The sequence below is a fragment of the Metopolophium dirhodum genome, chromosome 2 (genome assembly GCF_019925205.1).
Source record: "Metopolophium dirhodum isolate CAU chromosome 2, ASM1992520v1, whole genome shotgun sequence".
Classification (NCBI taxonomy): Eukaryota; Metazoa; Arthropoda; class Insecta; order Hemiptera; family Aphididae; genus Metopolophium; species Metopolophium dirhodum.
The window spans coordinates 25,676,517-25,690,072 of NC_083561.1; the positions used below are offsets into that span (position 1 = coordinate 25,676,517).

At 31.8% G+C, this 13,556-nt stretch overlaps 1 protein-coding gene across 2 annotated transcripts in view; it reads left to right on the top strand.

The window, feature by feature from the left end:
• Positions 1–13,556, top strand: part of LOC132938019 (melatonin receptor type 1A-like) — a 131,937-nt gene that overhangs the window by 107,194 nt on the left and 11,187 nt on the right. For both annotated transcript variants that reach the window (XM_061004671.1, XM_061004672.1), the window contains one exon: positions 9,593–9,930. In XM_061004671.1, coding sequence (XP_060860654.1) covers positions 9,593–9,930 — 338 coding nt within the window. The remainder of the gene's footprint in view (positions 1–9,592; positions 9,931–13,556) is intronic.

The window sequence follows — 13,556 nt, forward strand, 5'->3', positions numbered from 1 at the left end:
TTTGCTTTCGTGAGGGACATAGCAAAAAAACAATTCAAAAATGTGTGCACTCTGTGAATATAGGTACACTACACTATATATTATTATTTAAAAAAAAAACAACTCTTACGGATAAAATATTCATGAAATAATCGTAAAAGGTTTCTAAATAATATAGGTGCGCTTACGAATAATATACGATGACGTTATACATCGCTTCGTCGCGAGTTCGACTCTCACAATAGTAGAAACCTACGAATAGGTACGAATATAAAATATATGACGTAAAAAGACAGGAACACAGTACGGTGATTTTGCGCAAAACTTACATAATATCGATATTATTATAATATATTTTCAGATGCGTGAAAGGTCGAAATCGTATCATATTTATAACGTCATCAACCTTCGGTGTAATGTTTGAACATTTCTCCAAGTATGTATAAGTCGTTTTGATATTTTTATTAATCAACAAGAAAAAAAGTTGTAATTTGTACGGGCAACGAAGTGCGCGGGATCTGCTAGTATATTATATATACATATATATTATTTATATCACAACATGGCATACGGACGTGTGAAGGTTCAACTGGAGAGAAACAACAATATGTTTAAGCAGGTATAACACGAATACTTCAACCCCATCCCACGTGAATACAAAATCACTGCTATGGCTTGTATATATAGTACTACCCTGTGGTGGGAGGGAGGTGTAATAGATCACCATGGAAAACTTTTTTATCACCAGCAATATAAGTTTGGTCTTCGTTGCGTTATCGTTAAATTAGATGTACACATCATAGGTAGGTACTCACAAAAAGTTTGATCAACTGTATAAAAATGAAGAAAAACAAGGTATGTCGTTGTGTGCAGTGCCGAACCTTATTATAATGAGATGTAAGTACTGATATTGTTCAAATCCCCGGAAATTTTAAAAACTGCTCTGAACGCTCTTCTTTCTTCCAGCCTGTAAATGTGTGCGTTCACGTCAGACATGTATAAAAATTACGATAAACATAAAAAAAAAATATTCTCCATTATAAAACCAATTAATTTTCACCGGGTTACCGACCGTCCCTTATAACGTTTGTGACAAGTTGTTCTCGCGGAAGGACATCGTGACCGTGCGTATTTAAATATAGGATGCACGCCGCACAGGAGCACAATATTGAATATGTGGGTGTGGTGAAAACCACGATGACGCTGTCCTGCAAGTGAGTCTGAACGACATGGTTTTAGTCGTGGATAATAGTACCTATGGCAGTATGTTATTTAAAAGTAAAAAAATAGGTATTTTTTGTTATAATCGTTGTGTTCGGACAAAACCAAGCTATGCATACTCTTTTTATAATCGGACCTTTTCATGCACCATTATCATAATTTATTTAGGTGTCGGGTAGTGCTGCAGAATGTATTTGGGTGTTCTAAACTTCGAACACTGGGAAATAATTTAAACAAACGTTTGATTGTTAATAACCGTTATTATTCGAGTTTACATTGGTTAATACGAGTGTATAGTAATTCATAAAATTCAGAATGTCTAAAAAAATATATTAAAAGAGTGATCAAATCATGACGTAAACATGTACCAGCAATCAACATATTAAATGTGTCCAAGTTAATTAATACCCATTTAATTTATTTTAAATTTCAAACAACTTTTTGCAAAATCGAATACATAATATTCACATGAAATCTGTTATGTTTTAGTATAATATATAATATATTATATTATTATCTTTGGTACCTATATAATGATTCTAAAGATGCTTAGTAACGAGCACCTAGGACCTAGGTCATGTAATTAATTTTTCACGTACCTACTTTGTACTCATATATTATATACAAAATACTTGGATGATCAAATCGATTTCGGATTAATTTTAAAACTATACTACTATAGGTAGGTATGTAAGTACAACAACCAACAGCTTTTTGTCAGCTATTTGGTCAAACAGAAATTTAGTCAAATAAGATGCATTTTTTTATTTCCTATTTACAATGTATATATTTTATAAATACTAGTATTTATTGCTCTACCATGACTCTCATAAATCAGTTTTAATAACGTGGTGTATTAAAATGTCTAGATAAGTCTTCCGACCATATACGGCGCATTATAATAGGTAGTTACCTATTTCCGGGTTTCACCTGTGCGCACCATATCCATAGATATTAATACATTACTTATATAATATTACCTAAAACCGTTGAGTAAAAACGATGCTAAAACGATGATACAATTAGTTGAAATTATTAGTAATTACCATTCGAATTTGGTAATACTTATACTAAGGGTAGCCTTGACCCTATAAACCTTGGCTGTATAATATTATGCGTGCACACTGCACACGATAATATGGATTTAATAAATAATTATGACAAGCATGTGGATTTAAACGCAGATGCGTAAAAAAATTTCGCTCAAGTTTGCTCTCAAAAATAGACGATATAGTCGTCAAATATGCGTGGACGATTTTATATCAGTCGTGCCTAAGTGGATTATAAACGTGCGTGGATATAACGTTAATCGGTATGACTTATGGCGGGGCGATTATATAATAATATTATATAAGTCGCACTCGTTGTATCGGACCTGCGATGCGAGAGACCTTTAGCGGCGAATTTCGAACCCGAAACAATCGTAAACGAAATAATAAGATAATCTACAAAAATAAAATATGATCTACACGTCTCTAGCTGCAGCTAGATTATAATATAATATACATTACAACACGCGTTTTATTGCCACAGCGCTACTGCAACTGCAGTTACAGCCTACCGACGGTTTGGGACTGCGAATGAAGAAAAAGCTCACCAACTGCGGCACCAGAGTTATTTTTATTTTTTATTTTTATCATTAATTATGTTTTACAATCGTACTCGTGTGGCCCATTACAGCACACGCCTCACGATTACAATGAAAAACATAATGAAATATAAAAATGAATACAAAAATTGCAGTGACGTGCCCGAGAATCACACGACATTTTACCAATATGCCAATATATATTTTTTTTTTCTTTATTAGTAATACACAATCTGTACACAATCGGCACAATAAGAGTATGAGCTGAGACACAATAAAAAACATGAAATTATGAGCTAAGAAGCCACCCACCGATGACACTTATGTTTTTTTAAATTATTTGTTTTAACTTAATTATTATTATTTTTTTTTTTTTTTTTTGTTAGGGATTAAGTAGGTCTCTACACCATTTACGCTTAAGGCGACGAGGAGGATTACCAGGAATGGTTAATGAAGCCAGATTTTTTACAAGTTCGTTTGGATGAGAGTTAAGGCGTAGGTGGAATCGTTTGTAATAATTTTTAGCTTCTTCCTGAACTGTTTTCATATGTAGGTCTTTATGCAGGGAGTGATTTGAGACATATAGTGGAGAGTTGGTAATTTTTCTATGCCAATATATATATTATATATATATCAGTTTCAAGTGCAAATTCACGTAGCAGCGTATACACAGGGCGTGGCCAAGCAACGTTGGAAATATTGTGTATTTACCATGGGCATTATATCATAATGTGTATACAGTACAGAGTGTATCACGAATATCTAATGCATTCAAATATGTTATTTCAAAATGTATAACAATCGTCAGGTGTACCCGACACGCCCTGTACCTACCTAACTTTAACACCACTTGTATTTCTGCGTCCGCGAAGACATTCGCATTTAGTTGTACCTATTATTATAAAGGTGTAAGCTCGCCGTAAACTAACTTTTCGACAATCAATGCGCAGTAAACTTCGTATACTAAATTATATATAGCTTAAAACGATTTAAGTTCGAAGATAATATATATATATATATAGGTATTTTATAGTATTCAATAATAAGTTTTATTGGATAGAAATTAGCCGAACTCACACGTCGTCACACATTATATTGTTAAGTAAACTTTTATAAGATTATTGAACCACATAGTATCTACTTCACGATATTATCACAATAACTTTTTTATATTATAAATATTATACAATAAATGTACTGTTTTATTTAATTCAATGAATGCTTAATATATACACATTAAGTATACTTTATACGTTTTAAATATAAAATATGTTAATTTTAATCGACTAATCATCACGATACGCACTGAATTAAGGAAAAAAATATGTTTATAAGCCTGTAATTTGCTGTTTGACGTGAGAAATCGTAAATCAATTTCGTGCCAACACATTGTCTTTTATCATTTGGTTTTTTATAATAATAATTATATTGAAGAACAAATACACTATCGAGTTGATTTTGTCTCATAATTATTCATTCCTTTACGCGCTGTGGCTGTGAAGATGTAAAACAACTATAAATTATATATTATATATTATTCATCATTAATATTAATTATTTTTTTTTTTTTTTAATTTTTCTCGTTCAGATTTACAATACATTTCCTATAACTACTGCCTTCACGATCGGGTAAATAATAAAAATATTTATGTACAATGTATATTATAGATTTATTACTTATTATTCATTATACTTATTAGGCATATATTAATGTTTCCAATCGTTCATATTATTAATCATATTTTCCCGCTTAAAATCCGTGCTCTCTGAGGTTCTGTTAATGAACGGTCTTCTCTTCACGCGATTTATGTTTGTATATACTTTTCTATATTATCCTTATTACTTATTGTTTTTATTATTTTGTACACAGATTGAATATATTAAAATTAAAAAAAAAAAAATCCATGCTCATAATTTATTGTTTACACTGCATATCATTAATGTGTGCCCAAATTTATATTTTAATTGTTACGATATACATTACGTGCACGGGGTACATCTAGTCAACTATTTCGTGCGTTTAATAATATTATAGATTTTACGAGGGGACTTGTCAACCGATAAGTTCCCCATCAGGCGTCAGACAACCAGACAACTAATCAACAGGAAAAAAATAACTTTGCAAATTTCGTAAACATAAAACCTTGAAATTTATATATCGAATATAGATGCAGGTAAAAATTAATGTTCTTTTATCATTTGTTTACCTATTTGTATTTATAGTACTAATATTATGTAAAACGTTAGGTATTATTAATTATTTAAACTGTATTATTGCAACATTAAGATTCCATATCGTGATTCTTCATAAAAAAAAAATTGGCTTTTTAAAATAGAAATATAAAAGTTGCAGTTGACCACTTATGTTTTTCACCTACTACCTATTTTAAACAAATTTTCTTTTGTTATAATTATCTATTATTTTATATTGGTTTATTTTGATAATATAATTTTTTGAATTTATTATTATCTAAGCCAAAGTACCTACTTAGTATCATATTATTCATATTTAAAACTAATGTAGAGTCTATACTAATGATCATTTTTTTAGAAAATGCTACATTATAATAATGCTTAATATTCTTAACAGAAATTGGCTAGGTATTGATAATTTTACGAAATTTTAGTAATCAGTAAACGTGTTAACTATAAAATGCCATATTTTACACTGTACACCTTCAGTTGATTTGATCTATATAAAAACAATATTATATAATTTAAAAGTGTTTATTATAGTCCATAATTTTACCTATAGGTAGGTTAGGTAAATTTTGCCTACAGGACAATAAAATAAAATATAATTAGCTGATAAAATATTCCATGGGTCTTGTGAAATTCAAGCCTTTTGGAATGCGTGTAATATTATATAAACTTTTGTACTGTACGATGCACTCAATTTGAAACTCAATTTGTATGTGCTTCGTGGAAACATCGTTGATTGTTAGTTCAAACCGACTTTGATGATGGTCCAAAATCATTCAACCGAAATTTCAATAGCAAAAAGAAGAACATTAATAAAATAAATGTATCTTAGAAAATCAAAACAACTATAATCTATAGTCTATAGTTTATTGGAAATTATTTAGTCGATGGTCGTTATATTCGCTCGCTGTCCGAGAATATAGTCTTTATACGACCTTGTTATATATACGTAGAGCCCTCGAGGTTTAAGAGCAAAAAAACATTAAACCATAAGTATAATTCAGATTCTGAGCGCGTTCGGGTTTCTTTTTTATGCGGCGCAGAAACGATAAAATATATGAAAAATAAGAAATAATCAAAATCGAATTTCACTGCCCACTTGCGGCACCAGAACACAAGTTTAATAACTTTTTCCGTATCAGTCATTATACGTTGAAAAAAATGTCATATTTCTCCTATACCTACATTATATTATATTTATATACAATGTAATAAAATGTCTATAAACAGTACACATTCGTTAGCACTGCATCAGTACAATAATATTTCCGATTGCCGTTAGACCATTGTGATTAGAGTTCGACACACTCAGACAACGACAAATTTAATCGTTTCGATTTCCGACGCACAGCAGCTGCATTGTAAATCTGTATAGCATCCTGAGCCCTGAGGTCGATATATAATATAAATGTATGATAAATAGGCACGTGTACCCAGTGGCGTATGCAGGACTTTAGTTCGGTTAGGGTTTACCTTTATGATTAATCACAGACTCGTCACTCGTGGGGATTCATCTCCATTTACATTAAATTTTGCTAAACAGTTTTTACATAAACGGATAAAACAAATTATACAGAGTCAGTCTCAAATTTAGTCTACGTTTAGAGTATTTAACCTAGTCATCTATATAGAACATCTCCAGGGCGTAATAGTCAATGATACATGATACGAAGATTATGGCGGTTAGACGTTGCTAACAATGTTCTTAATAAACCAAAAAAAAAATAAAACTGATCCTCGATGTTATTGTCATTTTACAATTTATTTAATATCTATTAATAATGACAAGCTATTATTAATATACTCTGTGTATTGATTATATGTGGTGGAAAATAAGATTTTTTTAGAACGAAAAAATTTCAGGGGAAGTTAGAACCTTAAAACCTTACCCCTTTGTTCGCCACTGTGTGCACCTATACGATGTATGGTATCTCAATCAGGATTGACGAAGAAATGTGAGACCAAAAATCTATAAAAACGCGTTTGTACGATATTGTATATTATTTAATTATTAAAATAAAAATATGTATTGTTATGATATTATGTGGTGAAAAATTCAGAAAGTTAACATTAGAAAACATTTGAAATTTATAATAGTGATAAGTACGTACCTACACGCAGTGGCGTGTTGAACTAATTTTTAGTGAGGAGCGCCAAAAAATACGGTAAGGCTTTATGTAGTCCACTAAAATATTACATTCAATGTTTACTATTGTTTATTATTAACTTGGAGACTGTCGAGTAGTGCGTATTGGTGTATATTTATAATACAATAAGCTTTTTTTTTGTATAGTTATTATTCAAGTTATTATTCAGTATTCTATTTGTATTCAATAATATAGTATTCTGATGGGTTAATCTTGTTTTACAATATTCCACTAAATCCAGGGCCCCACCTCCACCTACCCACTCATGAGTTTTGATGGAGCAATATTGCTTTAAAATAATACCTTCATCACGCCACTGGCCATACATAACTAATTATATTTATTTTTATCTACTTAAACGTATATTGACCCTGAATATAACACGATAATAATATTTTGAATAAAATATGAGCTTAGCGTCCTGCATCGGATTTTGTTTGTTGTGATTGAAATAATTTGATCGCATTATGTAGATACACAATACATAATATTTTAAGATAATTTAATTCGTGTGTATTTATATTAATATAATATAACTCTATTGTCTCTCCCAGCTCCCACTATCGCTCTTACGCAAACACAATTCTATATACCTACAGTGTTCAAAACCAACGCTGTATTTATACATATACCAAGCTTTGTATATCAGAATATTGAATAATATTACTATTAATGAAAATTCGCTGAAAATTCGTTTATTATTGTAATATATTGAGTGTGTGACGTGTGTAGTTTGCGTGTACTCATAACGATAGGTAAAACGTAATCATGTTTACACACCTATTGTCGTATAATTATACGAATTGTTCGTATGTTTTAAAAATAAATATTAATTAATCATATTATAACTGTATAGGTACGCCGTATAACAATATAAGACCAATAATCAAGTTTATCTCGTAAAACAACGCTTAATTATGTGGCATGGGGCCAAATATTAATTAGCCTGTAAATTGTCACATTTATAAATTTATATTAAATAACTAATATAAAAAAGGTGGATAAGTGGATGTCGCTCTGATGTACAGTAGGTTACAAGTGGGTCACTGTAATGGATGGTGTTAAATTTGAATTCAATGATATAATATTATTGTATAAGAAAAACGATTCTGAGCGAAAACGGTCAGTCAGCCTATGATTTTACCAAGTATATTATTTTGTTGATATTATTGTGAATAAAGTAATTTATATATAACCTATTTACGTGGAGCCTTGTTTTAAATTTTCAATCTTTAGCCATGAAAGTTAAAAATTTATAAATTTTTAACCACAAAATAATTAATAAATTATAAATTTGATATATGTTGTAAAAATTTGAACTTTAAATGCTTATGAAAAAAAATTGTGCCTATGTATTTTTAATATTTTTCAACTGCTATTAGAACGATATATCAGGAGTCTTATATTAAAGTTTCACGCTTTTTTACCCAACAAATAAAAATTTATTAATATTTATAGAAAAAAATACTAAAAAAATTGAAAACTGACAATGTCCGTAAACAGCTCAAAAAGAGTCAAAATATTTTCAACATTTTATGGTGTATAGAAAATGCTAATATAAACATTCAGTCAACATTTCATGTCCCTACGGTCATTTGTTTTAGAGTTACACCAAAAACCAAAATCGATTTTCTCGAAAACAGATTTTGCGTAAAAATTCCCGTTTTTCCTTAATTTTTCTTTTGTTTTTCACGTCGCTTGTGAAAACTACTGGGAAATTTTTACTTTGACCCCCCAAAGTACCAACTAGATTCACTTTCCAATCAGAAAAGTTACTGTTGAAGAAAATCCAAGCACTTTTACTGTCCTAAAAGGTGATGACAGACACAAAAATAAAAAAAAAAACACACATCATTGTAAAATCAATACATTCATCGCTTCGCTCAGAATCTAAAAAAGCAAGTCAAAAATAGGAAATTTTTTCCTGTCTTGTTAATTTTAAGTACACACACTCTCGTCATTAACGTCTCCATTTCTGATCGATATATCGATAACGGCGATAACCATTAAGATATTATCATCTAATTTACCACAATGTATGTTTTCACTACGGGAAAAAAATAATGATAATTATAATATTTAAATATTGTTAATTCATTTTTATTATGGTTGGAGCAGTTACTGGATAGGGCGGTGTACCGAATTTTTTTTTTATTTAAAGAAATTTACAATCTATACAAAACCATTACAATAAGTAAATATCATAATATAGTGTACTGACTTAACGGAGGTCTATAGCGTTTGTTTATTTTGTGATCGAGTGACAGGTGTGTCGCAAAGGAAAATAATAGGTCTCTCATAATCGGTACTACTTAGTATATTGCGATATTATAATATTATTAATATTTGATATAATCGCAATAATAATATTGTTTGTCCATTATCAAACTGACGTATAGCATATATTAGTATAATATAATATTATTAATTAATAATTATTATACACTCATTTCAGGTAACACTTTCGTGGCGAACGTGGCGCTGGCCGACCTGTTGATCAGCGGCCTCGTCATTCCGGCATCCGCAGTGGTCATCCTGTCCGGTCTACAGGATTCTCCGCCGGTGTGCCAGTTCCAGTGGTTCCTGTCGATCCTGTGCTGCCTGGTAACCGTGCTTACCATGGCCGCGGTGGCGGCCGAGAACTACATACGACTCTGTCTGACGCCCGAATGCTACGCCAAACTTACCGTCACGAAAATCACCACGCTCCTGTTCGCCATATGGATTGTCAGCTCGATCTTGGTCACGTTACAGTCCATCTACAACATGGGACCAGATTATTGCGCCAAACGGGTAAGGCGAGTCCGTTTGTATTATATAATAATGATATGTTATAGACATCGATGAATCGCATATAATATTATATAGATATTATTGAAATAACTTTTGTCGAAATGTCTATGTTTAATTCATATAGTTGTATACTACACAGCGTGACGGGGGTAAAAGATGTGGACAAGATTTTCTACTTAGAATGTACGAAAAAAAAAATGTATTTTCTATTTTGTATATAAAAACATATTTTAGAGTGCGCACATGGAATATGATGCTACACAGCTACACTTCTACTGAGTTCATGTGTTAGTAATGATTTTAATTGTACTTATATTTTCGTATCATAGATTCCGAATTTCGGCGGTAATTGAGAGTCGGAAAAACGTAATTGTGCCATCACCAGTTTGCATCCAATTAACATTTGAATAACAAATAGACTAAACAAAACAAAACAAAATAATAAAATAGATACTTATGTATATATTATCTCTAATTGTATTTTTGTTATAATGTTGATTATATTTAACATAGCTTTATTAAATTTTCGTACCTGTAGAACCTTATTTTATAATCGAAAATGCATTATTTTTGTGTATTTTACGTCCGTACATGGCTCATTTGCGTACGTAATTTTATGCTTCTTTTTATAAATTAATCCGTGCGTTTCGACGAGGTTTAATAACCTTCTCTATCAAAGTACTCTAATTCGATTCCGCATTTAAGGCTCCGGGTACGTAAATTGACTAATTTTAAATAAAAACGCTGCGTATTCGTTACATTGTATGTTCAACATGTTATATTGAACAATATTTAATTTGTGTAGAATTTCTTTATCACTTGACCCACAAAATAACACGATTATGCATTGTTTATCATCTTTACTTAAATAATTATGAATAAATCCGGCGTTTAACGTTTCTTGTTTGAACTTTAAGCTCAGTTTAAATTGTGCTATAGGCACGCGTTGCGTAGCTCTGGTTTCTTTGAAAAAACTCGGTGTATTTCCTTCATGGCTTGTCTCATTTTACGGTCACTCATAGGTCTGACCTCTTCCTCGCCTCGTGCCAAATGTAATGGTCTGTTTTCGAGTTTTGTGATTTTGAAACGGTCCAAGCTATTAGAGATTGCACCGGAATACCGGATATTAACACCTTGTTATACCTGCAGCCTATAGGTGAACATTCGAAGTCCAGAATGACGAGTTTATGCGTTTCCTCTCTGCACACAATTAATACATGTAATGAGTATAATATATAATTTATATTATATACATAATATATAGTATTTGATATCAACAACAGAAAAAAACTTTAAAACATATACTACCTAATAATTTCGATATATTACCAAAAACATTTATTTTACATAGCTAGGTTCTATTATCCCAATGTAACACGTGGACCCTTATCCTCATTATATACTGCACGCAATATGACTTCCAGAGTTCTATGTCTATTTCTGGATTATTTTCTTCTGACTCGGTTATCATTCACAGTGCGAGTCGGCAGAGAGCTATTAACTCCTCCTTGCTTTCATGCCCCGTAAATTGCGATGGTTTTAATTCTCTGTATATATAATCGTCGTCGTACCCACCGGAATTTCACCATTTCTGTTAATGGAAGAACCAAAAACAAAAATTTATATAACTTTATATATAAAAAAAACTACAATTGATAAACTATTACTAATTATTTTCCTTATTTATGAATTTGATTATATTTTTGGACGTCTCGGGAGTGGGTGAATGTATCTCATAAAGGTAGTTCTTGTTGGATGCACATTTCGTTGAGCTAGTGACATTCGAGGAGGATGTACTTGACCGTAATTATTGTTCCGCAAGTAATGCATTTTGGTCAAAAAAAAAAAAATTAAGATTTTTTTGGTGAAATGAGAGTACCTAGGCGATGTTTACTGTTCACCATTCAAGAGATTTTTTATAGTTTCCTCACTTTCCTGATGACCGATGCACGACTGTCTCCCTTATTATATTTCTTTACCACACCACCACGTGTGGAGGGCACATTGTATGAAATATTGATAAATATAATAACCCACCCATACACTTTATTTTATAATATAATATGTGTTATATGTACTTGTGTGTATATATATGTGCAATCATGATCAAAAAACATCTCACGCGTCAACCCTTTTTTCCTATATATGAACGGTTATTTTGTCAGTGATTTTTCTGGCAAGACGTCAACAGACAATTGCTGCGTTGAACTATATATGTATGATTCTTGTCAACTCTTCCGAGAAAATATCCGCAGATTTCCTTTGTACACGTTTTTATGGCCTTTGATGTTATTGTACGATCATTGTTTTAAATTGATGATAGTATACGCATGACGTACAATAATATAATAATAAACATTGATCCAACCTTATATTATAATAAGTACATATACATACATATAACACGTTCAAAAGAAACGTGACGTTCAATAGAGAGAAAAAATGCAGTCACCCGTGAAAGACTGCTGCAGCAGTATAGTGTGCTAGGTACAGTATAATAGCAAAAATAACGATTCCTTTTCATATTTAGACCTTTATCTATTTAGTAGGTAGTCGTTTGACCTTTTAAGGTGGTATAAGTTTTTTTTTTTTTTAATATCACTTCAATGCTTCCTATTTTTTTCTCATTATTGATGTCGGCGTTTGTGTATAGCATGACGAAAACGCCGCCGCCGCCCTGATTATTATCGGCAGAGATTTTCTCTTTACGACCGAGTGTCCGAGTCAACCGGCAGTGCGGTGCAGTGCAGTACAGCTGCAGCATGAGTGAGTGAGTGTGTGACACGCCCTTCTGCACCTTTTCTAAATAACTGCAGCCATAGTGTATATTGCCTAGGTACTCTAATATGTATGTATCGATAATATAATTGCAATGTATTGTATTTAGTACCTACGTTAAATGTAGCGAATGATTGGCGTTTTTATTTGAGACTTTAAATATTCTATGATCACTGGTGCAGCAGTCATAAATACTGGGCACCAGTAAAAATTGAGCGGCGGTAATTGCTTTTTTTTATAATTGGTTTATTTAATGAGATTGCTGCTGTATAAGTGAACAATGAGAACCGCGAATAGTATAGCTGGTACCTACATCGAATAATAAAGAATCATAATTTTTATAACTTTGTCTATTTATCTAGCTGTGTCGTATATGCATTCCCGATTGCCATTAACTATTTTATATTACTTTATGTACGTTATGTTATTATTATCCGCAATGCCGACATAATAGTTAATACCTACGCTCTCGTTATTTTGACGATAAAGCTGGTTTCACACGGGTGGTTACAAACCCATTGAACCATAACGTTCGTCCCGTTCGCTCTCCGCCCCAATGTAGTTGTCGGCTGTCGCCTATACAACTCGTCTCGGTTGTATTAATTTTAATCAAAGTGAAGAAGAAGGATAGAATAAGGTTCAGACTTTATATTCAATTACACACTCCCGCGAGTCGCTCAAAACTTTGGTAATCTCGTTGTGACAGTGTGTATACCCATATCTATTATATTGGCAGGCCGGCGTCGCTTTGACAAAAACCGTTCCTATATGACAATACGATTATTCTCCGAGTCGTTGGTTTTTCAATGCCCTCGCCCAATATCGGGTCATCTACACCAAACCAATCT